This window comes from Necator americanus, chromosome I (genome assembly GCF_031761385.1).
Source record: "Necator americanus strain Aroian chromosome I, whole genome shotgun sequence".
Lineage (NCBI taxonomy): Eukaryota > Metazoa > Nematoda > Chromadorea > Rhabditida > Ancylostomatidae > Necator > Necator americanus.
In genome coordinates this window covers 6,449,194-6,475,402 of record NC_087371.1, presented here as the reverse complement: position 1 = coordinate 6,475,402, position 26,209 = coordinate 6,449,194, and the positions used below count along the sequence as shown (strand labels likewise).

At 43.5% G+C, this 26,209-nt stretch overlaps 4 protein-coding genes across 6 annotated transcripts; 2 read left to right on the top strand and 2 right to left on the bottom strand.

The window, feature by feature from the left end:
* Positions 1 to 5: 5 nt before the first annotated feature.
* Positions 6 to 326, bottom strand: RB195_004716 (uncharacterized protein; the record flags this gene model as incomplete). The annotated part of the gene is made up of 1 exon (XM_064182682.1): positions 6 to 326. One exon carries the CDS (start codon positions 324 to 326, stop codon positions 6 to 8), a length of 321 nt encoding a protein of 106 aa, XP_064033949.1.
* RB195_004715 (uncharacterized protein) lies at positions 6 to 2,434 on the bottom strand (the record flags this gene model as incomplete). Of its 2 annotated transcripts, XM_064182681.1 has the most annotated exons (7): positions 6 to 387; positions 448 to 613; positions 673 to 794; positions 1,106 to 1,611; positions 1,668 to 1,887; positions 1,949 to 2,294; positions 2,362 to 2,434. In XM_064182681.1, the coding sequence occupies 7 exons, from the start codon at positions 2,432 to 2,434 to the stop codon at positions 6 to 8; spliced, it is 1,815 nt and encodes a 604-aa protein (XP_064033947.1). The 2 variants fall into 2 exon arrangements, with proteins under 2 accessions (XP_064033947.1, XP_064033948.1); XM_064182680.1 differs by lacking the exons at positions 6 to 387; positions 448 to 613; positions 673 to 794; ... (1 more) ...; positions 1,949 to 2,294; positions 2,362 to 2,434 and having other exon boundaries at positions 1,087 to 1,416.
* Positions 1,554 to 20,598, top strand: RB195_004714 (uncharacterized protein; the record flags this gene model as incomplete). 2 transcript variants are annotated; one of them, XM_064182679.1, is made up of 14 exons in its annotated part: positions 2,693 to 2,704; positions 2,804 to 2,834; positions 2,906 to 2,991; positions 4,998 to 5,053; positions 7,330 to 8,468; positions 9,180 to 9,243; positions 9,397 to 9,480; positions 9,718 to 12,269; positions 13,888 to 13,951; positions 15,769 to 15,844; positions 15,913 to 16,071; positions 18,038 to 18,130; positions 20,297 to 20,382; positions 20,481 to 20,598. In XM_064182679.1, 14 exons carry the CDS (start codon positions 2,693 to 2,695, stop codon positions 20,596 to 20,598), a joined length of 4,620 nt encoding a protein of 1,539 aa, XP_064033946.1. The 2 variants fall into 2 exon arrangements, with proteins under 2 accessions (XP_064033945.1, XP_064033946.1); XM_064182678.1 differs by lacking the exon at positions 2,693 to 2,704 and adding an exon at positions 1,554 to 1,802 and having other exon boundaries at positions 7,330 to 12,269.
* Positions 20,599 to 20,647: 49 nt separating this feature from the next.
* RB195_004713 (uncharacterized protein) lies at positions 20,648 to 22,483 on the top strand (the record flags this gene model as incomplete). Its single annotated transcript, XM_064182677.1, has 2 exons — positions 20,648 to 20,685; positions 22,309 to 22,483. 2 exons carry the CDS (start codon positions 20,648 to 20,650, stop codon positions 22,481 to 22,483), a joined length of 213 nt encoding a protein of 70 aa, XP_064033944.1.
* Positions 22,484 to 26,209: the final 3,726 nt, after the last annotated feature.

Genomic DNA, 26,209 nt, shown 5'->3' with positions numbered 1-26,209 from the left:
CCAAGTCACCGTCTAAGCGGCTTTCGTTCCGGGCAGTCAAGCTTCTCCATAACCGTTGATGGTGCTGCCCAAGTCTCCGATCCGTACATCATAATGGGGCGAATTGCAGACAGGTAGACTCGCAGCTTGACTTCGTTGGGGGTCAACCACAGGCATTTCGTTAAGGAATTAAATGCAGAAGTGGCCTTAGCGCATCTTTGCTGAACATCTCTCTCGTAGCTACCGTTGTTCTTCAGCGTACAGCCCAGGTAACAGAACTCATCGATGAGTTCTATCGGTTGTCCGTCCACCCTAATTCCCGTTCGTGATCTCGAAGAGATCCACATCTGCTTGCATTTATCAGGGCGTAGACGTAGTCCATAGGCTGCAGCTAGCTTCGATACAAGGCTGACAAAATGTTGAAGTTTCGTACTGCTTTCCGCGAATATAAAAACATCGTCGGCATACTAGAGATCAGTCAAGGGGCACCCTGATGGTGCCAAGACAATGTCGGCAGGACACTGGTCGACTGTTCTTCGCAGAATGTCGTCGATTGCGAAATTGAACAGGAAAGGTCCTGCCACTGCCCCTTGTCTTACTCCAGTTACCACTTCAAACGGTGTTGTACATCCGGCTGGTGTTCGAATTGCAGCAGTTGTTCGTTAATTCATGTCATCTAGCAAGCGAACGAACTTTCCTGGTACTCGGCGCGAAGCGCGTTGAGAAGACGACCTCGGTGAGGAGAGTCGAACGCGGCTTCAAAGTCCAGAAACGCTAGTTGCATTGGCTTCGAATGCCAGATTTCGATCACTCTCCTGACGATGAACACCTAGTCAATCGTAGATCGGCCAGGACGAAAGCCAGCTGGCTCGTCGCGCGTTGTTTCTTCGCGATATTTAATGAGTCGACCTAGGATAATGCACTCCAATGCCTTGTTCATAACACGCAGCAAAGAGATTCCTCGATAATTCCTGGGGTCCGTGACGGATAACTTCTTGTGGAGAGGAATTATGATAGCGTGTCTCCACGAATAAGGTGTCCTTTCGTCTGTCCATATTGAACGGATGATCTTTGTCATCTCACGAATCCCAGACGGAGGAAGATATCTTAGCATTTCTGCGCTAACCCGTCCTCTCCACCAGATTTTCCATTCTTCATTTTTTGAGTACAGGCCAGGACCTCCGACTCGGTCGGTGGCTCCTCGTTAAACGCATATGTCGGTCTATGAACATGTTCGAGTTCAGGAGCTGACGGTGCCAGTCGGTTTAGCAAAGTATTGAAGTGTTTCCTCCAAATTGGAAGGGTTGTTTCACCGACAGGTACTCCATTGGCAGTGTTGAGGACAGGAGAACATCTTTTCATTTTGCCGCTGTACTGTTTTAGTAGAGCATAGGCTTTCCACAGGTTCCTGTCCTCCCACGCCTTCTCAAACTCCATCGCTCTTGACGTCCACTCGTTATCGCGGTCTTGTTGCAGTTGACGACGCAGCTTCCTTCTAAGACGCTTTTCCTGGTTGAAGTCACCAGCGCTGCACGCGACACATACAGAATTGTATGTGGATTTTGTTTCCGCAGATGCAAAGGCAAGCTTCTTCTGCGGCAATAGAACCGGGAGCGTTTTCCTTGCAGCGTCCTGCACTTTGTGAAGGAATCCGCATCGCTAAGCTTCTTCCTGGTCCGTGCTCCAACATGAATAGACACACGTTGGCGGAATTTTGTTCTGCATTCATCGTCTTTAAGACCTGCCATGTCGATTTTCGGTTGAAGAGGAACTCCTCGGTTTCTCTTGTGGAACCGTATCTCAAAGCTGAGAAGAACTGGACGGTAGTCAGAGTCGAACGCGACGTCCCAAACAGCTCTAGGTTTTCGGATATGGCTGACGAATATTCCTCGCCAGAACGTAGTCGAGCTGAAGTTTAAGAGTCCTCATCTTCCACTTGCGCTGCTCTTCAGGCGTTAAAAGGGTTGACCTCTGCCACGTGAGCTGACGGCGTCGATGATTCCTCTTAAACGTGGAAGAGATGATGAGGCCCGTCTGTTCGCACAAGTCGACCAGACGATCACCGTTGTCCGACGTGCGCTCCGCTGCATAGTACCATTTTCCTAGCACATTGGATTGCTCTTCGAGTCCTATCTTCGCATTTGCGTCGATTCCGACAATGACCACCTGTTGGCTTGGTATTTTAGACATCAATGCATTGAGTTCATCATAGAAGGCGTCCTTACTGTTGTCCTCAGCGGTTTCCGTAGGTGCGTGAGCACTTACGATCCAGAGTTTACGTCCTCTGCCGATCCCGCAGTCGTAAAAAGGCGCATCTAGACGACGTTGAGCCAAATTCCACCAGGTTCTTGTAATCGTTCCTCACAGCTATCGCGCAGCCACCTACTTTGTTCTCATCAGCATCGCCACAGTATGTGGGGTAATTTCCGATGCTGATGACAGGCCGATCTCTCATACGTCTTTCCTGCAGTGCAGCAAAAGGCACACAGAGATATCGCAGAAGTCTGGATAGAGCGGCTTGTTGGAGTTCACTCGATAGTGTTCGGCAGTTTAGCGTTTTCAATAAATAATGCCGGAAAGGGCGGACAGCCACTACATACATATTATATCATTTATTAAATCATGCAATTATTTTTGTTAACATGTATGAAATTCCACAAAACAATGAATCCTGATAAACATACAGAAAACAGCTCGAATAGTTCGCAAAATAATGTTTTCATCAGTAGCCGGAATGACAAACATGCAGAACATCACTAATAGTTATTTTCTATCTTAAAAACAATAAGAAATCTTGTATTAAAGAGTCAATAAGCGTTTTCAGGCTCTTTTGCTGCTCATCGACATTGCAAGTGGTGCGTATGTTTTCTGCTTCCTTTTCTAATTGGTCAAAATTTGTACTTCACAAAATAACAAATCATTACAGCTGTAGAGGAGAAAGTTGAAATGGTTGGGCAAGTCAGAGTCCTACCAGATGGTGATCAACGAATAATAGTTTCGCCAACATGGAAGGTAATCATGTTTATTAGATAAAAATTAAAAATTAAAATTAAATCTTCATAAGAAAAATTTTGATTCCAAGAAGAATAGTAAGCTTAACAATAAATTGGATGCTGGTTGCAAGTTTAGCAAAGAACAGCTTTTTTGTCATCCTTGCTATGTTCCTGTGCTGTTGCTAAACCTTAGCAAACTTAAATATTGACGAGGAATTCGTTACTTTTCTTCGTCAATATTTATTTAACTTTAGGAAAAGGTAGGCGGTCAGTTATAGGCATAACCCCACGAATCTGGGGTGGTGCGGATTTCAGGTGGAGAGTTCCTATACGGGGACGTAGATTATGGAGAGAAGAGTGATTCCGTCCACTTCTTCCTAATTGTCGTAAAAACGGCCCGAAAGATACGACTCCGAGCGTTCCGGCGCGCCACTTTCTACAACGAGTTCGATTGGAGCGCGCCAGCTTCATGCATACGCCGTATCTTCCGGGCCGTTTTTTTTACGGCAATTAGGAAGAAATAGACGAAATCACCCCTCTCCATAATCTACGACTCCGTATAAGCATAACCAACATGAAACTCGCACCACTCCGGATTCGTGAGGTGATGCCTTTAAGTTCGCTTTAAATTTGATCCAACAATGAAGTAAAGTGGCCTTCGTCTAAGACTTATAAGGAGTTAATTGACCTACTCAGTAGTTTTGTGTGGATTTTTAAAATGAATAAAATACTTAAATGATAAGTGATTTAGTGCATCATGAAGATCTCCAGAATTCATGAAAAAAGTAAGAGCAGGAAATGTCTTAACCTTTCCTCAGTGCTGTCTTTACCGATAGAACTTGAGAGGAATTCGGAAATATAAAGATTTCCGTGAAGTGTCCATGAACAACAGCAATACCTTCGATTTCATTTGTAGAGGTGTTCATAAAAACACGAAAAGGAAAAATTATCTCTACAACGTTTGACCCACTTTACATAGTATAGCACCACTTTTGTTCATTTACACAAAAATCATAACATGGGTGTAATAGACTCTTTGGTAGCGATAAAATATCAGAGCACCCCTAACGGCTTGTTGTAGAAGATGATGCCTACAAAAGATCATCAAGGAAAGCAAAATCTGGAAGTCGCTCAAGAAAGCTCCTGCGAGAGATTATATATATACTCGTCTATTCGAAACAACGAAGGATTTCCGCTGAAACGAATAACAAAGAAAAACATTTCTTGCATCTGAGATAAATTCGTCATATAAACAACAGTCCTGAACAGAGGAGTTATTGAATAACTGGAACATAATTTTGGTGTGTGTGTGTGTGTGTGTGTGTGTGTGTGTGTGTGTGTGTGTGTGTGTGTGTGTGTGTGTGTGTGTGTGTGTGTGTGTGTGTGTGTGTGTGTGTGTGTGTGTGTGTGTGTGTGTGTGTGTGTGTGTGTGTGTGTGTGTGTGTGTGTGTGTGTGTGTGTGTGTGTGTGTGTGTGTGTGTGTGTGTGTGTGTGTGTGTGTGTGTGTGTGTGTGTGTGTGTGTGTGTGTGTGTGTGTGTGTGTGTGTGTGTGTGTGTGTGTGTGTGTGTGTGTGTGTGTGTGTGTGTGTGTGTGTGTGTGTGTGTGTGTGTGTGTGTGTGTGTGTGTGTGTGTGTGTGTGTGTGTGTGTGTGTGTGTGTGTGTGTGTGTGTGTGTGTGTGTGTGTGTGTGTGTGTGTGTGTGTGTGTGTGTGTGTGTGTGTGTGTGTGTGTGTGTGTGTGTGTGTGTGTGTGTGTGTGTGTGTGTGTGTGTGTGTGTGTGTGTGTGTGTGTGTGTGTGTGTGTGTGTGTGTGTGTGTGTGTGTGTGTGTGTGTGTGTGTGTGTGTGTGTGTGTGTGTGTGTGTGTGTGTGTGTGTGTGTGTGTGTGTGTGTGTGTGTGTGTGTGTGTGTGTGTGTGTGTGTGTGTGTGTGTGTGTGTGTGTGTGTGTGTGTGTTCCAGAAGAAGGAACACGCTTGCTTCTTTCACCGCTTGCGGGAAGAAAATCAGGCAGCGTGAGTAATTCCAGCCTCAACGACATTTCCCTCCAGTCGTGGTCCACAATACTACCGAAATCGTTGGAATGTGAGTATTTTTCTACCACGGTTGGTTTTCACTGACTATGTAGCTTACTTTTCGACTTTCTTTGAGTAATGCCCCTAACATAAGTATAATATTTACTCTAATCCTTCTTTGTTTGTAATCGAGAACGAATAGAATTGTTAGAAAAAATCGCTTGTGGCTATTCACTATTTCTAAACTACTACTAGGTTACCTTTTTATATTCGTGTGTTCAAAAGGATAAAAATTGCATGTCGATCTACATTAGCTGTGGGCATTGGTCAAAATAGGGTCTTCTTTTATTTTAGTTTCCTGCAACTTTTATCTTCTGCATACGATTAAAAAATCACCAGGAAGAAAGTACGCGGTTCATTCAGCAGAAACTTTTTTACATGCGGTTCAAATCGTTGCCCATCCACAGTACATTCATAAGTCAAAAAGCTGATACGTATTTATTTATATTTAGCTGTTGTAGCGCAATTGGTAAGGAGTTTGGTTGCGGATGCAGGGGTCAATATTTTGAAACTGGCCGAATTCAAACAAGTCCTTAATTTCTACAAGGTGGATAAATTCGAGCCACATATGTGTGTGACGGTATATACGCTGACCTGATCCATCGAGAAGCCCCCGAAAGTTACTGCCTAGGCCACACACCCAAATCATATTTATTTGACTTACTTAACAATCGACGGGCTTATAGTACCCCTGAGGCGAATGCCCTCATCTTCGCCGAGGTGTGTGGTCCTTCAACATAGCTCTGGCCAGCCTTGTCCATCTTTTGCGAGAGCTTGCACGGAATCAATTCACTCGTCGCTATCCCACATTATGCAAAATCTTACGTCTCGCCTGAACTGCACATCCACGCCGAGTGTCCTCAGGTTCGCTTTCACTACCGAAGTCCAGAACTTTCGTTTTCGCTAAGTGGTCTTTTCTACCTTGAACCCGACAAATGCCGCAAGACTCGCGGACCAGGCAATCTGCTGATCTCCTCAGTATACGACCAAAGGAGCGAAGACCATTTTCTGTAGCCACTTCCGATGACGGTGCAAGATGTTGATACTTTCCATTTGTCATTCGCCGGCACAAGATATCGACTTCCGCGCAAAGATCTTCATTATGGCATACCCCAGGCCAAAAGTAACCAATGAGTCATCTAAGTGGCTTCCTTTCCGTGGTGTAAGGAATCTCCATCTTCGCAAGCGGTGTTGCCCAAGTCTTCGAACCATACGTCATGATGGGACGAATTGGGAATAGGTAGACTCGCTGGAGGGCTTCATTGGTTATAAAGATCGGCCACAGGCATTTCGTTAAGTAGTTAAATGCAGAAATGACCTTAGCGCATCTTTGCTGAATATCTTTCTCGTACCTGCCATTGTTCTTCAGCACACAGCCCAGGTAACTCATCGACGAGTTCCATCGGAAGTCCGTCAACCCTGATTCCCGGTGAAGGTCTCGAAGAGACCCACATCTGCTTGCATTCATCAGGGCGTAGACGTAGTCCATAGGCTACACTCAGCTTCGTTATAAGATTTACATGTTAAAGTTTCCTACTGCTCTTCCCGAAAATCACAAGATCGTGAGCTACTCGATATCGGTCAGAGGGTGTCCTGATACGATGATATCTGCAGGAAACTGACCTCTTTGCATGACGCCATCGATGGAGTAGTTGAACAGGAAGGACCCTGCCACTGTCTCTTGTCTTACTCCAACTACCAGATCAGACAATGTTGTGCTCCCGCCTAGTCTCCTCATAAAAAACGAGGCAGCATTCACGATTGGCCAGTGTGATTTTTGCTTTTCCTCTTCGTCGATTGTCGCTCATTACTTTGCATCAGGTGAGAATGCTTATACAGTTGTGCGTGCAACACAGTGCGCAACGTTTCTCCTGTTGTATTTGCTTGCACATGCCTTGCGTGGCGACAGTAGCGGATAACGTTGCATGAATGGTCTGGGATGAGCAGTACTACAAATTGGCAGCAAACATTCCATGCTGGACAACCAAATCTCCAGAGTCTAAAAAAGGTGAAGTCTCTGGCATTTCTATTCGGTTGGAGAGCCAAACGCGCTTGGTTAAAATTCGAAATCGTTGGAGCTTATGAAGTCGTGTTGACCTATACAGTAACTTTTCGACCCAGCCGATGTATCAGTTCAGTGTTTTCATCCTTCCAGCCAACCCTGGTCCCGCTTCATGGAGCCCGGGAGGAAGAAGGAGTTGGTTGCCATTAGCTCACTTTTAAATAATCGATCGTGCAGTCACAGCCGGACATCTTACCGACTGTGCTACAACCATTCATCTTCAGAGTTTACATCTTGCCAAACCATGGAAAGTGCATATCAAATAGCGACTGTTCATCATACCAAGACGCGATTTGTGTCCGCTCTTTCTGTGTAAAGGCTGGACGAAGATGTTCAACGGACAACCACTGTCCTCGATTTCTTCTATCACAATGTATCGATAACTACTGTGTTCAACTTGGTCAGAGTTGTTTTCTGGACAAGGACTGCCCTTTTCATCCTGAGACGTCCTGCGTGGACAATAAATGCGTAATTCTTGGACGAGCGTGTAATGATCGACTACAATGCCCACCCCACCTGCACATTAAATGTATAAAGTCCGTCTGTCGCAGGATTGACTTTAACTTTGACCATCGTATCTGTGAAAAAGATGAAGAATGCAATATTGCCGCCTATGAATTTTGCTTTCATGGCAAATGCATGACACTTGGTCAACACTGTGCCCATGACAGCGAATGCACTTACTATCCTGACACGGCATGCGTCAACTCTCGCTGCGCCAAACTTGGACAATCATGCATTAACGCACTTGGTTGCCCCTTCCAGCCGTACACTACATGTATGAACCTAATATGTCTGAAAAAACAACCAGTGAAAACCTGTACAGTGGATCAAGAATGTAATCCCTTATCATATAGTTTCTGTATTAGTGGAAGGTGCAAAAAACTGGGCCAACGTTGTTCAGCCGACCACAATTGCCCACTCGGTCCTGAGACAGTGTGCGCAAATTCACGTTGCATCAAAATTGGACAACCATGTCACAACGCTATGGATTGTACATTCTACCCATACATAACATGTCTCAACTCCCTCTGTCAGAAAGCTGGAAGTCCAACATGCTATTCAGATAAAGAATGCAATCCATCTGCCTATTCGTTCTGTATTAGCGGAAAATGTGCCAAACTCGGCCAGCAATGTTCACACGATAGTGATTGTCCATTCAGTCCACACACGGTGTGCCTGAACACACGATGCATCAAAATCGGACAACCATGTAGGAACGCAGTGGACTGTCCATTTAATCCCTCTATAATCTGCATCAATTCACTTTGTCAAAAGGCAATCGATAAAACATGTACCGTGGACACAGAATGCAATCCATCCGCCTATACTTTTTGTATTGATGGAAAATGTACAAAACTAGGTCAGCAGTGTTCTGAAGATAGTGAATGTCCATTTTCACCTCAGACAGCGTGCGCAAACTCACGGTGCATTAAAATTGGACAACCATGCCACAACGCTATGGATTGTGCTTTTCACCCTTACATAACATGTCTCAACTCCCTCTGTCAGAAAGCTGAAAGTCCAACATGCTATTCAGATAAAGAATGCAGTCCGTTAGCATATACTTTCTGTTTTAGCGGACGATGCATCAAACTTGGTCAGCTGTGTTCTGATGACAGTGAATGTCCATTCCGTCCTCAGACAGCATGTGCAAACTCAAGGTGCGTCAAAATTGGACAACCATGCAGCAACGCAATGGATTGTGCTTTCCACCCTTACATGACATGTCTCAACTCCCTTTGTCAGAAGGCTGGAAGTTCAACATGCTATTCAGATAAAGAATGCAATCCATCTGCCTATTCGTTCTGTATTAGCGGAAAATGCACCAAACTCGGACAGCAATGTTCACACGACAATGAATGTCCATTCAGTCCACACACGGTGTGCTTGAATACACGATGCATCAAAATCGGACAACCATGTAGGAACGCAGTAGACTGTCCATTTAATCCCTCTATAATCTGCATCAATTCACTTTGTCAAAAGGCAATCGATAAAACATGTACCGTGGACACAGAATGCAATCCATCCGCCTATACTTTTTGTATTGATGGAAAATGTACAAAACTAGGTCAGCAGTGTTCTGAAGATAGTGAATGTCCATTTTCTCCTCAGACAGCATGCGCAAACTCAAGGTGCGTCAAAATTGGACAACCATGTAGCAACGCAATGGATTGTGCTTTTCACCCTTACATAACATGTCTCAACTCCCTCTGTCAGAAAGCTGGAAGTCCAACATGCTATTCGGATAAAGAATGCAATCCATTAGCATATACTTTCTGCTTTAGCGGACGATGCATCAAGCTCGGTCAAGAATGTTCAACTGACAGTGAATGTCCATTCCGTCCTCAGACAGCATGCGCAAACTCAAGGTGCGTCAAAATTGGACAACCATGTAGCAACGCAATGGATTGTGCTTTTCACCCTTACATAACATGCCTCAACTCCCTCTGTCAGAAGGCTGGAAGTCAAGCCTGTTACTCAGACAAAGAATGTAATCCATCGGCCTATCTGTTCTGTATTAGTGGAAAATGTACCAAACTCGGTCAAGAATGTTCAACTGACAGTGAATGTCCATTCCGTCCTCAGACAGCATGCGCAAACTCAAGGTGCGTCAAAATTGGACAACCATGTAGCAACGCAATGGATTGTGCTTTTCACCCTTACATAACATGCCTCAACTCCCTCTGTCAGAAGGCTGGAAGTCAAGCCTGTTACTCAGACAAAGAATGTAATCCATCGGCCTATCTGTTCTGTATTAGTGGAAAATGTACCAAACTCGGCCAGCAGTGTTCACACGACAGTGAATGTCCATTCAGTCCACACACGGTGTGCCTTAACACACGATGCATCAAAATAGGACAACCATGTAGCAACGCAATGGACTGTCCATTTAATCCCTTTATAATCTGTATCAATTCACTTTGCCAAAAGGCAATCGATAAAACATGCACCTTAGACAGAGAATGCAATCCATCTACCTACATTTTTTGTATTGATGGAAAATGTACAGAACTCGGCCAGCAGTGTTCTGATGATGGCGAATGTCCACTTTTCCCTAGAACAGTATGCGTCAGCTCACGTTGTATTAAAGTTGGACAACCGTGTGTGAACACGATGGACTGTCCTCTTCAACCTACGACAACTTGCATTAACTTTTTATGTCAGAAAGCTGGCGGTGAAACATGTATTACCGACCATGAGTGTAACCCCTCGGCAAATCGTTTCTGCATCGAACAACGATGTGTGAAACTTGGTCAGCAGTGCCGAATTGATAATAACTGTCCTTTCTACCCGAAGACAGTTTGTGTTAACTCACAATGCATCAAACTTGGGCAATCTTGCAGCAGCGGAGCAGACTGCCCACTTTACCCACATACGACATGCTACAATTCTTCATGCCAGAAGCCCGGCGGTCAAGAGTGTTATTCAGACAAAGAATGTAGTGTCTCCTCCTATGTGTTCTGCGTCGATGGACGCTGCACATTGCTTGGCCAACCATGTACACATGGCAAGGAATGTCCATACTCCCCTCAAACAGTATGCATGAGTTCGAAATGCGTGAAACTTGGCCAGACCTGTCGCACAGAAAAAGATTGCCCATTTTTTCCTCTTTCTACATGTATTAACTCACGATGTGTGGACAATGACCGCAGCTGCATCCTTGACCGAAATTGCCCTTCTGAAAAAATGGTTTGCATCAATTCGAAATGCATGGATCTGGGAGGACCTTGTACAACGGATAACGATTGTCCTCCTTCGCCGAATGTGTTCTGTTTAAACAACAAATGTGTTCAACTAGGACAGCAATGTACGACAGACTCGGAATGCCCATCATATCCCAGAGCAATCTGTGTCAGCTCTAAATGTACAAAAGCCGGCCAGCCCTGTGTGTACGACATGCAATGTCCTCCCCCAACTATCTGTATCGAGGGAAAATGCACCAAACTAAGTCGCTGTGAAAAGGATTCGGATTGTCCTTTAAAAATGTTTTGTGTGTCTTCGATGTGTGTAAAATTAGGGCAAAAGTGTAGCACCGACGATGAGTGTCCACAATACCCTGAAACAGCTTGTGTGAGATCGAAGTGTATAAAAATGGGCCAAACTTGCTCTAAAGATAGAGACTGTGGTCCTTACGTTGAGGTGCAATGCGTTAATTCACAATGCAGAAAACCATCTAAATGTCAACTGGACAGAGAATGTCCGCCAGATATGGAATGTGTACAGTCTATTTGTACTGCGCTAGGTCAATTATGTCAGAGAGATAGCACTTGTCCAAGCTACCCTAACACTGCCTGTATGGACGGTAAGTGCGTAAAAGTTGGCCAACAGTGCCAAAGAAACGCAGACTGTCCTGATTCTCGATTAAAGTGTGTGAATTCAAAATGTATTAAACTTGGACCATGCCAGTCGGATAGCGATTGTCCTGAAACGACTTACTGCATACAATACGAATGCAGACAGCTGGGACAAGTATGTCATCAAAATTATGATTGTACGTACTTCCCGGAATACAGCGCTTGTGTTGGTGGTAAATGCGTTCGGGTTGGTCAGTATTGCAAAGACGACGCAGAATGTCCTAACCAATTGATGTGCATTAAATTTCAATGCCAACCCACAGGGGAGTTTTGTCTGAGAGATAATGACTGCAGATATTTTCCAATTACCGTTTGCTTACAATCGAAATGCACCAAAACAGGTCAACATTGCGAGAAAGATTCAGACTGTCCATATCCGTTGATTTGCAACAGCTTCAAGTGCTCAAAACTCGAACACTGCACATCTCCGACAGACTGTTCGGAACCTGGATCTTTGTGTTTAGATAGCATGTGCACTAAACCAGAATGTCAGAATGATGAGGAGTGTCCACAAGGCTACAAATGCGTGAGTTTTCAATGTCTTATTACTGGACAATCCTGCAAAAGCGACCGTGACTGCCCCAATAGACTTGGATGTATCGACGGAAAATGTAATCCAAAACATTTCCGCCTACCGCAACCGATCCCTGAGCAATCGTCCTCAACAACTTCCTCGACAACAACGACGACAACTACAACCAGTAGCACCACCACTGAGACTACAACAAGAACTAAACCAACGACAACCACAACCACATCAACTACAACAACAACACAAGAACCCAGGATAGTAGAAATTACAGGTAACTTTTCACATACATTCTAGGAATAAGTTGAGAACCGGAAAAACAAACACTGAAAGATCGATATCTTTTATGATACTGCACCCAAAAATATTTCGTTTTCAATACTACACTACTGTTTCAATACCAACTACATGAGCAGTTCGTTTTACGCCAGAATTAAACCGTCGCAAGAATTCCATTAATTATGTTCGCATTGAAGCGATGATTAAAGGCATCCTATTTTGAGTGGAGAAGAATAAAGGTGCAACCAACAAGTCTTTGCATCTACGTAGCAGCATCCTTAAAGGCAGCATACCACGAGTCTGAGGTGATGCGGATTTTAGGTGGAGTATTTGTATACGGAATCGTAGATTATTGAGAGAAGAATGATTCCGTTTATTTCCTCCTAATTGCCGTAGAAAATAGCCAGAAGATACGGCTTCGAGTGTTCCGGAGCACTATTTTCTACAAGGAGTTTGATTGGAGCGCGCCAGTCTGCTGCATGCGCCGCATCTTCCGGACCGTTTTTTTTTACGGCAATTAGGAAGAAATGGACGGAATCAAACCCCTCTCCATAATCTACTATCCCGTACATGAATACTCCACCTGAAATCTGCACCACCTCAGATTCGTGGGATGATGCCTTTAAGCAGGCATAGGTCCCTTTTCACAGTAGCGGTCAAATTGACCTGATCCCTGGTGGCTGCGATTGGAGTAGTACCTTCACTTATTTCTGCAGTCCGATCATAGCCAGCATAAGTACCGACTCGATCGCAACCGCTAACTGTACAGAGCGCCTTCGAGCTCAGCCGCAGAGGGCTTCAAGACAGAGGGTTCAAATCCTACTTTATGAATTAAAGGCATCGCCACACGAATCTGAGGTGGTACGGGTTTCAGGCGGATAATGCCCATACGGGGTCGTAGATTGTGGGGAAGAAGGTGGTTCCGTTCATCTCTCCCTGTATCGGTGTAAGCGGACGACCCCGGGACGCTGTTTCTATTGCAGCGCACAACCATTGAGCCCCGCCCCACCTGCGATTCGTCCGAATGAGTACTCGGCGAGTCGTAGACGGGGCGCGGCTCTTTCCCACAATCTACGACCCCATATAGGCATTACCCGCCTGGAACCCGCACCACCTCAGATGCATGGGGTGATGCCTTTAACCTGGTCCACTTTTCCGCCTATTCAAATTTCGAGTCGAGAACAAATTTCGTAGGAGTAGCCACACCGGTATGGATTCGCTGAAAACAGCGACGGAGCAGGTATGGGAAGAAAGGACAACGAAACCCTGCCTGTTCCATGCAGCATCAGTTGTCTTCTTTTCCGGAGAAATGAAGCGAAATGAGTAATGAAAAGTGGAAAAAAATGAAATAAACGTAAAAATGAAAGGAACCGTGTTCGTTCTAAAAGAAATCGATGATTCAATTATGACAGTTTAGTTGAATTCAATTTGAGTCTCGGTCACTATGCTTCGCATTTTTCCACTTCCAATTATCTTTATTAATCACAACCATCCACGGAAACCAAGCTGATTAAATTACATTACCCCGAAGACGAGGTGACGTACGTATACGCACAAAGATACGTAATCTCAAGATTTGTCAGAAATACTGTGCTTTAATATGTCTTGATCAGGTACATGTCGTTCTATTTCGCACAGCGGACAGCAACAAATTCTTCATATGCACAACTATCGACGGTGAGTTCATTTAGTGGCAGTCTCCCCTTACATGTTTTTTTTAATCTACCCACATCTACTTGCAGTTTTTCATTTTATTTCCATACAATTGGTTTACCTTATCAACAGTTCTCAATTCAGTTTTGACTTTTTCTTCCACTGTCCCATGTTTAGCATGTATTTGCACTCCGTAAAGGTTGCCAACCGCACGAAAAGAAAATCCACAAAATCACATCCAAATGTACGGCAAAAATGTTAGACCAAAAATAATTCGAGTAGAAATCTCCGTCGCGGAATCTTGAAGTCTGTTGGTCTCGATTCTCGATTAGGGTGAGGCGAGCGGAACCACCCCAGTTTCAGGAGTCCATTACACAAACCCATCTCTAGTTTTTTGCCGCGAATTCCCTCACCACGTCAGATTCGTGGGATGCTGCCTTTAACAGTTTTTCGGTGTTGACTTTATGTATGTTAGGAAGTTTCAGAGCAGATTTGCTATAGTGGGGTCTAAACAACCTGAAGTTAGGTGCAGTAGCGTAAAAGCTGCGCTCGAAGCAGCGCGGCGGAACGTAGCAAATAGATTCGAGAACGGATCTTTGATGAAGCAGTTATGAAAGCAACTGCCCGAACTGCTTCATGTCGTTTTGAACTCACTATGTCTAGTATTTTAGTTTTATTTCGAGAGCTTACAGTAGCAACAACATTTTTCTGAATAGGTTGTGTACCACAAAGATATGAACCTTGGGACTTGTGACTGTCGTAATTGCAACACAACAATGCCCGGCAAATCTGTTTGCCCGAATGACCGCAACGCGAGTGAACATTCTTCTCTTGACCGACAGTCTTCAGCCGCGCGTAGGTCCAACCGAAAATGTAGGCGCTTGTACTATTACTATTTTCCCCAAACAAAGCACTTACGATGAAGACCTAGTGGAAAAGAGCATGGAATAGACCAGATACTCAAATCATGATCTTAAAACTCGCACAATTTCGACACCGATCAAGATCAACAGCAATTGAGAGACAGTCGGGTCAAAACGTCAAATGAAACATCTGCAATTGCGCTCGAAGAGGTACGTTGGAGACAGCGGTTGAAACTAAAGGCATCACCTCATGAATCTGGGGGTGCGTGTTTCAGGTGGGTTATGCCTATACGGAGTCGTAGATTATGGAGGGAAAGGTGATTCTGTCCATCATAAAAAACCGCCCAGAAGATACGGCTTCAAGCGTTCCGACGCGCTATTTTCTACAACGAGTTCGATTGAAGCGCGTTAGCCTTCTGCAGGGGCCGCATATCCTGTGCCGTTTTTTACAGCAATTAGGAAGAAATGGACGGAATCACCATTCTCTCCGTAATCTACGACCTCGTATAGGAACTCTCCAACTGAAATCCGTACCACTCCAGATTCGTGAGGTGATGTTTTTAAGGTCGGATCAACGCGAACTGCAACCAGAAATGCCGCCAGCAAGAGTCCTCCCTCGATTCCAACCACTACGCTCCACCACACCGCTTCGAGTGCACCCGCTCATGCAACTTCACCTTCAATTCAACTGCACCGTGCTTCATTTCGTTTTGGTCCTACTATATAGTCGGGTCAAAATGCCACGAATCACGAGTGTGGTTGTGGTGCGTTTGCGTACCATCGAAGCGCCTCGAGAGAAGCCGCATACGCAATTGCGTATGTGCTTCATGTCGTTTTGACCCTATTATAGTTTCGTTTCACTCCATTTTGCTATGAGTGCATGAGATGCGCACTAGTGGAGGTTCGGCAGTCATTTATTGTAACATGCATGCATAGAGCAATTTATTTTTATTCAGAAGTGTACGCTTCTTCATTCAGGTCCGAGTTGACCAGAGGTCATGTGACAGGTGCCGGCGGAAGGAAGCTCCCGACGGCCGCTTCTATGTTTATTATGGTAACAGATTATCTTAACAACATGCTAATGACTTTAAAATACTACGATTTACTACGAACCACGGGCAGACATGGAGCGATCGACTCGCAAAAGCGGCTTGCGAATACGCGAAGCACTGTTCAACGTCTATATCTAGACGTTCAACTTCATTAAAAGATCAAGGTGAAAACTACTATCAAATGCACAAAGGGAGAAGCGGAAGCGACGATAAGGCGACAGCGAAGGAGGTAAAAGCTTTTTATTTTCTTACATTCGGGTCAAAACAAAAAAGACAATGTAAACCTCTGTACATTTACGTAAGAGGCTGCGCTTGAAGCGGCTCAGTTGAAATAGCTGTTGCACGTGACCGGGGCCGTAGCGATGAGTGGAGCCAGCAAGGGTACCGGCTCGATCCCAGCCGCTTGCTCGTTTCGTATGAACCCGCTTACGCGACTGCAGCAACTATCAGTTCGTATTGACCCGATTATCCAATACGTTTTACGCTGATTGAGGGGAGCGAGAACATAGTGGCAACACTCATGCTTAACATCACAGAAATCGCTGCGTGAGGCAGACACGCACATTTTCTGAGAGGAAAATTTAGTTGGGGAAAGGGATGCATTCACCCGCGCTCTTATTTCCGGGCTTTCTACCTTACTTTTTTCTCTTAGTAGCTTTAGCCAGAGATCCTCTACGATGCTTAAGTCTTAGGGTCCCGACCGGTCCGAAAATAAATGACATGTTGACTTGCTTGATTTAAAGGCAGCGTATCATAAAATTGATAGCAACCTCAGGAAAAACGTAGAGTTCGGGTTGTAGATTATGAAAACGAGCGTGGCTCCGCTTCTCTTCATTCTTTTTTCTCTTCGTCGTGAAAAATAGTATGGAAGACGCCGTTCTTTCCTACCAAATCAGCTTCAACGCACCACTTTTGTGCACTCGACGCTTTTATGAGCGAGCGGTCTGAGATTAATGAGGTCTCCTTACCAGTTTATTCACGTTAAACAAATTAATATGTTGCTGAGTGAACTGAAACGCTACAGTGATGCTCGTTCTTACATAAGTCGTAGGGACTAAAGCGGTTCTCACGCTGTCTTTAGTTGAATGGAGGTATTTGAGCGGCGCCACGCGCTGTCCCGTAACCTCCAGCACAACCTCTACGTTTTCTCTGCGGTTTCCGCAACACGTCAATTTCGTGATACGCTGCCTTTAAACTGTAGGCTAGTATTATCACCTGACGCGGTTGTCCCCATCTTCACCGAAGCATCTCGTGCTTGAACATTCCAGCAAGAGTTCGCACAGAATCCATCCATTCGTCACTGTTCCATATCCTGCGAGACTTGGCATTTCACTTGAACTGCCTATCCATACCGATTGAACTGAACAGTTCAGTCTGACAGTTTCTAGCAGTTCAGCTAAACGAAACGAGAAGTTGTTACGCAAGATTCCACGCTTTCTCTTGGTATTTACCCTATGTATTTGAATTGGGCTTTGGCGATGTGCTCTCTGCAGCTTTTTGCGATATCTGGATAACTTCCGCTGTATAACTGTTAAAGTTATATAGTTCGTACATGCCTGGAGCGTATACTCAAATGCTTCATTACATTAGGTATAAGTTGCGCCACCGCGAGCAGGTAGCAGTCAGACTCATATACACGTCCCCAGAAGCAAAATTACCTTCGGTTATTCGTAATATGTACAGACCGGGCTCGTTCGATTAATCCAGAAGAGAGAAGTGAGAGGAGAAGGAGAAGAGAGAGAGAATGTACCGAGAAAAGGAAGGACGTGAAATGTTGCGAACGCGTAACGGTCGCTCTAGCGAATAGAAGTGTCAGGATATTGTGGCAGGCCTATTCATCTCTGCGGTCCGACTGCAGCCGCGATCGCAAGCGCTAGCCCTACCGTGAAGCTTCGAGCTCCGCCGCCCTCGAATTTCCACTGGACTATCGCTAATGCCTGTATACAGTCTAAACTGTTGCTTTCAGTCGACCTTGTAGACTACAGTACATACACTTGTGTGTTTACTTGTCGTTAAATCAGTAAAACAGCAATCTAGCTGATGAGTGTTTGTTTTCGTTTCTTACAAATCAGCAAAATTCGCGAGATGGATTCGACAAGTAAGCAGCATTTATTCAAGCGAATACACTAGTTTTTTGATCTCAGGAACTGCTGTTCTTATTTTTTTCAGTGCACTAATTTGCAGCGATTGTTTAGGCTGTGCAACATTGGTGGAGCGGGGCGGTCGATATGCCTCAAAATCTTATTTACTCCAACTCTTTTGGGACGCCGCTTAAGTTTTTCACACAAGTAAGTCACATTCCATTAGGGATTGAATTCTAACAATCTGCAAGTCCTTTCCAAGCTTAGTCATGATGAACTGGATTCCTGTTTTCTTGCCTTGCTGAGGCGGTTTTGGTGGAACTTTTTTTTCTGGTCTGGCCGTTTCGATAACTTATTCTTAATCAAAGTTCCTTGCCAAGCCCCGATATCTTCCTAATAACACCATGTAAGAACTCCAATTAGGGGAACAAACAGGCCATTCCTGACTATTTGTGCTCGTGAAGCACCACGTTCTTACAGACACCCAAAGCGAATGAGATTTATTAAGTTCTTGTGTATGGATATCATGAATATTGTTTTAAAAAACTGGATGTGTGGATATCCTATAGCTCACAGAGTGTTACGAACGGCTCAAAGTGATTATTAAGCATTCAATTTTGCTATACATGGATGGATTCCTGACGGAAATCCAGAATGCTTCTAGTACTTTCTTATCATAATTTTCATTCTCCAGGGCTAATGTCGTACACTTTATTTTGAACTCATTCCCATCGTGTTTCTCATTCTTGAGCTGCACTAAAGGGGTCATCGATTTTCATGATTTTGGTCATGATTTTTACTAGCCGAATTTTCCTTGATACGCAAACACAGCATTCTTCCTGTTTCCCGGATATAAATAGCTTTGCACGCAAGGAAAAGCCATTTATATCGGATAACCATCTTTTAGATTTCTCCGATCTTTGCGTGCATTGCCTTGGATGGCAATCTGTAAGAACGCAGTTTTCACCGGACTCGCTAGTCGGTGTGATTGGTCAGCTTCTTTTCCTTCAGAGTCCTTGCATAGTGGGCTTAGAACGATATCGATGTTTCGCGAGTAAGGAGGGAGTTGGAGGGATATGCATAGCATCAAAAAACTTCTGACCACTTTCAGCTATAAATTCTCCAAAACCTCGTTGGCAAAAGAAAAAAGACATAAATCATATTTTTTTCTAATAGCGAGCCTACGAGGTTTCTTAGACACTAACCCAGGGTAGTGCGGCACTTGACGGGATAAACGTACCATTTTTCCGATCAACTTCTATTTAGCCCTAAAAACACGGCGAAAAATCCGAAACGTCAGGCAAATAAAAGTTCCATCTAAAAAACCTCGTAGACACACTAATAAAAACTGAGACAAAATATGCCGAGGACAATATGAAGACAAGAGAACGTTCGAACTACATAAATCATATTTCTAACAGTTTTTATGGAGAGGTTGAGTGATGTTTACAATTTCTTTGGAGGTAGATGTGGCTGGGGTGGGAGAGGGGGAATCACTGGTGCCCTTATTTCTAGACGCTCCAGCTCACTTTCCTCCTATAGTAACTTTAACTTATATGTCACAGATTGTCTAAGACCAATGCATAGATCTTACGGCTCCAATTGATTCAGTTATTTACTTCCAGAAACAACTGAGTCCAACTGTGCCACTGAGTCTCTCTTCCCCCTAACTACATTTTAACCATATTTTGTGGTAAAATTTTGGTCCTTTAAACTCAAGTTCAAGAATCTTCCCCAGTCTCCTGGCATACTTTTTTGCGGTATTTGTAGTGGTTTTTCGTTTCTGTTTCTCAATTTATTCTTGTTATTTTGTTTATTGATTTTCAGTTTGTCTGTTATTTTTTCCTTAGGGGCTCTGCGTGTCTGTGCACACATTGCAGAGTGTGACAAAGAAAAAAGAGAAGATGAAAAAAAACGGCCAGGAAATGCGGCGCGCCACCCTTGTGCACGTGCTGCATCTTCTGGGCCGTTTTTACTGGAAGAAGGAAGAAATGAGCCCACCCGTTACTGCAGTGTACGATCCCACATAGTCTTTGCAAATCCATGCCACCCCAGATTTGTGGGTTAATGGACGTTGAGGGGATAAGAAAGAGATGCTGGAAATGTAGTTGGATAAAAACAACCTGATTCTTGGTGCTGTTGTGTAAGCCGCTGCGCTCGAAGCGAAGCGGTGCAGCTTTCGTATCCAGTCGAGTCGGAACCATCATTGCCTCCACTTCTACAGCACAGATTAGTTAAGCTAGCGATGGTTGCAACAGCAGCAAGATTCGATCTGACTATAGCCTATTTCTTTCAAGCAAGCGCAAAACGTAAAATAGTTTAACATAGTTTTGTTGTAGTCGTAGATTCCAAAGTAAATGACTGCAAATTCAGATGGCATGGGGAAGAACATATTCGTTGGGGTGCAGCATGGTCGATTGCTCTTCATCAAGTTATTTAATCTGCCGATATCAACCAGAGTAATCTTTTTTCTCATCGCATTTTTCACGTTAATCCGCATATATACATCATATGCATATCTGCATTTTCATAGAGATTTCTGAAAGGGAACTTTTAGAGGTAACATCGACGGACGACCTGTGTATTCGGCGGGAAATCCTAGTAGTAAATGCTTTTATGGGCGTGTAAGTCCAAAAACTGGATACGATAGACTTTGTAACGGTCCCAGATATTAATTTCCCCAGAGTTCATGCATGGATCTAAGATTTCAATAAAGAAGTTTCAATGAAGTTTTACTGCCAAGTAACATTTATACACCTGAGGTGGATGCAATTTTGGCACAGCACACTTAAGTTTTGCTGAACTTATACATGTATTACCTCTGTGACATAATGCGAAGAGAAAGTGGTTCAGATACTGCCACTTGGCTTATTGTATGTGGTAAAACTTAATGATTTTCGACTCCTTTCTAAGTATTCGTTAGATGTACGATGCAATTCTTCTAAGGCAGATTCTCCCTCTTCTTTGAAGATTTCTTTCTAAAAAAAACAGGCTGCTACTTTTGGAGTTACGTTAGCAACGAAAACTATACTTGCCATGCGATCAAGCGTTAAAGAATGCAAACCTTTTCCGTTCATCAACTCCTGTGTCAAAGAATGCAATAAAACGTACATAAATTTCACACATGCAACGTTTTGATTGATGAGTGGGAACATTGTCATCGATTTTGCCGTTTCCCTATGTTTACGTTCCCAGTGAAACATGTTCACCGCTACTATGTGTTTTTTTTTACGTTTAATGATCCAAACTTCTCATTGGCTGTTCCGACACGAAATTTCTTTGCAATAAAGTTCACAACTAATACTACTTTGTAAATACTTACCCGAAATAAGTCTTCTCTTACTCCGGGAATTGAACATGCGAACAGATCATCGAGGAAACACCAGTGCGCAAGAAAACTCGGTGGGAAATGAGATCTATGACATTGCAGTGGAAATGTTAACTCCTAGTCTTTTACTGCCGATCGTTGTTTATGTTCCACTTTCGCTACGTTTTTACTTCCTCTTATACGGTAAAACACAAATATAATAAATGAATAACTATAGTCGGGTCAAAACGACATGAAGCTCGGTGTGATTGTATAAGCTCTTGCGCTCGAAGCGGTGCGATGAAGCGTAGCGGTTAGGATCAACAGAGAACTTTCATTAGCATCATTCCTTGTTGCAGTCTCCGATAGTCCCACCTCGATTCCAACCGCTATCTCCACCACGCTGCTTCGAGTTCATCCGCTTACGCAACTGCACCGTGTCTTTCTGACCCTTTTACACAAACATTTTGTCAACAACAACCAACACAAACACGAGACGAGATCACAGACAGCAATGTTAAGCACTTGTACTCATTACATGCAAGTTTATAAACGTATGCTTACTTCTATTCAACGTTTTTCATCCAAAAAATCACTAAACGACGGTTCACATACCCTAAGAGAAAACTCTATTTCTGCTCGTGAATACTTGATGATCGAAAAGAAGGTATTACTTTGCACAACTATGATGTTTCGCAGAGGAGCGGAGATTGAAAATTGAAGCACCTGTTCTGGAATTACGTCCTTTGTTCTACTCTCGGTACATTGACGACTGCTTTGTCATCTGCGCCAGCCAAGCCGGTATGATCAAATGTTTTGATTTTTTAAACCGAGAGCCCGAACACATGAAACGTACAAGGGAGAAACCACAGGACGATTAGCTTTCATTTTTAAACATCTAGGTTGGAATCTCAAACGGTACGTATCAAACAAAATGGAAAAAAAACAACAACAAACGAACAAAACAACATATTGTAAGATTAGCAACCAGAACATTTTGATTCACTTTCTCTCTGCTCATCCATTTCAAATGAAGAAAGCTGTGATTAACAACATGTTCCGCAAAAATCGTTTGCAGTGGAGCTAAGGAGAGAAAGGAATCAATTCCTCGGCTCGCGAAATTTCTGTTTCTAATAGTTATGAAATCTGAACGTGTGAAACAAGATGGTACTGAAGTGTACGAGCAGAGCAATTGGACACCGCCACCACAGATAAGATACCTGTCTGTTTTTCTTACATTTCCAATGGAATGAGCACTTCCATTAAGCGTTGTCTGGGTAGAGCAGACTTAGAATAGCTCCGTTTCGGTCGTTGAATAATAACCAAACAATTTAGAAGATCAGCTACTTCGGAATCGTTTGTATAATACCATCCGAACAATGCCGAACTGTATTATTTGTCTAACAGCTAGACCAAGGGCCTGAGCTCCGATGTGATCTACCTGATTTCTGGCACGAACTGTGGCGATGAGTATGTTAGTGAAACTGCACGACCGCCATATATATCCGCATCAAACAGCACATGAACGAAAAGGATAGACGTGCCGTAGAAAACAAAAACACGACGGAGCGGATTTTGAAGTCACGGTCCAAATCTAAACACGCAGATCTAAAACGTAGACTCGTAAATCGCTGAAGGCATTTTGGATCCAAACCAAAAAACCCTAAAATGAAGCGCAACGGCTAATGTCTGTCGATAACGCGGAAACTCGCACCATATCTCAGATGGTTTTTCTGATCCGAATGTGACATTCCAGCTGTTCGCTTTCGTGATCGATCACTCAGCGGTCCATGCTAGGGGTCTCCAAGGTGAGCATTCAGTGTAGTGGCTAACTTGGTGATTGAAAAAAGTAGGCATGGAGTTTATCTGTTTAGTTGTGCAGAGATTTGGTCGTTCAAATTGTGAAATGAATCGTCCATTTCACGCTCTGAAGAGGGCGCTTTGGCCGAAACTTTAGCCAATAAAGTTATTTAACAACAGCTCATCAAAAATCAATACGACAATACTTGACGAGTTACAGTAGATGCGAAAAGGGTGTTATCGCGGAGCTCTTAGATAAAACGACAAAACTAATGGAGGCGTACCTTACTAATACAGCGTGACTCTTATTTATGAACTATTTTACGAAGGAATAAAAGGCTATAGACAAGAAGAAGAAAGAGCTCGTCGTGCTCAGTGAAGATCTCTATATATGTAGTATGTCTTTGCGCTCATGGGAGCACTTTATAACTTTATAACTTTATGAGCAGAGTGCAGGATAAGTGCGGAGCGTGGAACTGTCATCAATGCTGATAAAATAGTAGTGGTTGAGTGAGAGGAGAACAAAGTGGTAGCAGCCATCCTCGACCTCACAGGAAATCGATGAAGACGACGGTCCACACCTTATCCCATGTATCCTGTTGTCAAACGACTCAAACACGATTTAGTTGTTCAGACATATGAAGAAAGAATAATCTAAAAAGATATTGGTCGTTGACCTTGATCGGAAGTAGGTCTTGAAAATTCCATAAATCCCTTGTTTGTAACAGTTCATGTTCGAGGACTCGTAGGTCAAAGTGCAGAGTGATCGACGCGTGTAGGAGATATCGCTGCATCAGGTCTTGAACGTTAATCGACTACACTCTCGTATCAAATGTTTTTTTTGAATAAACCTTCCGATCCGAATGGTTGGCAATTTACTGCAGGAATCAACCGTAATGTCGGAGAAAGAGGTGAGAAGGATCCTACATCATTCTTACGGTATGTTTTGGTTAATAGATTCGTTTCACTTGTGTTTGGATCTCCAAATATGGGCAGGGAAAGTTATCCCCCATTCCAGCTGGATCTGCTCGCTTGTTGTTCGCTTTCGTTCAGCTGCATTACAAGAATGAGGATAACACGCTTCATTGATACTCATCTCTCCTTGTCAGTTACCCAAGCGTACCTCAACCCCTTCCCAAGTCCCCACAGTATTTAACGTCTAAAAGTGGTGAACGTATGAAATGTTTTCGTCTATCGGAGTTGTCTCGAAACGCAATAGGGCCATAGTTAATGCCATCGGTTTCGAACGATTGAAATGTGGATTGGTTCCGGATGGAATTCCGCGTTACAATTTCATTGCAAAACTAAAGAGGGAAATATGTTAATTCGACTTTTCTTTACCTAATTTACTAAATTCCGTTGAAATCCGCATCTGATCCGGTGTTGAGAGAAGTGCAGGACTGCATCGATCGCATGTTGAAGAACCTCTCATAAACCTTTCATCCTCGACAGAACAGGAAATCAAGAGAGAAAGAGAGAGAGAGAGAGAATCAAGAGAGATCAAGAGAGGAACACAAATTGTCTTAAGTGCAGAGGAAGTGAAAGATCTTTCGAGAAGATCTTCATTTCTTACTCTTTTGAAATTAATATTTGCTAAAACTCTAATAAATACATTCGTATATTTGATCCACACGAGAGGACTAAACTTGGATTAAATGGCTAATACGATCGAACACAAGAGAACCGTTCATCGCCACAATCCGCTTAAATCCAACGAAGATCCCATTTCGTTTTGAACCGTTTATTTGTTTTCGTTTTGATCCGTTAATTTACTTGGTTTTGATCCGTTAAATTACAAATAAAGATGGAATTTACGAATTTTATAGTGCGATTTTGCTTTAGTTACTAAGCGGTGGTGCAACGCTTCAATTTCAATTCGAACACATTGACGACCGTGTGACTCATAGGTGACTGACCCTCTGAAGGAAGTATAACCTCTAAAGGGGGTGTATCATGAAATTGATTTTTTCCATGAAAACATCAAGGTAGGAGTGAAGGTCCGAGTATGAAGGTGATTTTCACCTCATTTTCACTCACTTTCGGCTGCACACTCATTTTCTTGTAGTAATCCAGAAAGAGACCCGTAGAACAGCCCTGTTTTTGATCCTCTCTTCCCAACGATGTAATTTATCACGAGTAACAGGAAGATTGCAATCCGTACAACTCGATTGTACGGATGACGGGAGGCTGTTTTGTTGCTTATTTGAGACAGATGATTTCCGGATTCCAGACGTTTAACGACGGGGAAGTTGCCTGCGTTCTTTTGCGTAATAAGTTGCATCGTAGTTGGGTTCTCGTGTCCAACAAGGTTCTCCAACTTTCGCACGCCAAAAAAAAAGAAAAAAAGAAAGAACAAATAAAACTAAAAGTTAACCAAATAGCAACTCTGTATGAGGTCCTGTAGTTCAATCATGACTACCTTTTTCCTGCCCCATTCCTATGCTCCAACAACCATAACTACATCAAATGAACGGCGAATATGTGTTTTTCGTTCATGACCGTTTGTTTACAAATAACATCCCGTATCGAACGGAGAAATAAATTACTCAATAACAACGCGAATAAGCAGTAATAATGAGCATGAATTTTCTTCTTGACTACTCAGCAATACCTCACTTTCAGGCTGTGTAACTGCACATTTCAACGTTTTCCATGGCGATTTTTTGTCTGCTTATCAAGATCTTTTCCAAATTGACTGGGAATGAATTGAATTGGTGAATTCATCCTTCTGTGTGCTAACATGGTAACGGTGTACCACCCTTCTTCCACTTCATTACTTTCTACAGACTTTCTCTTATAAGACTCATGACTTTTTCGCGGAGTCATCATTGATGCTGGTTTAACCTCTTTTTTTGCCCTAGTCAAGTTGCGTGTGAGCATATATGGTAAGAATAAGTGCACTTTAATCTGCTAGGGAACCAGATACGGTAGCCGGTGCTGAATATCCAACCGGATGCCCGCGGTGCGTTTGCAAACGCTCTTTCTCTACTCGATCCACACTACATCTCCTTCTAACGTGTCCTGGATAATGCCATCGTAACCTAGAACTGATGTAGCTGGGAAAAATGCGGTAAAAGATAGAATTTGAGGCGTAGACTACGACTAGGAGCGTGGCTACTTTCAACTACAACCTAACATTCTGGAAAACGGCGTGGGAACGGCGTTTGTTCTGACGAGCT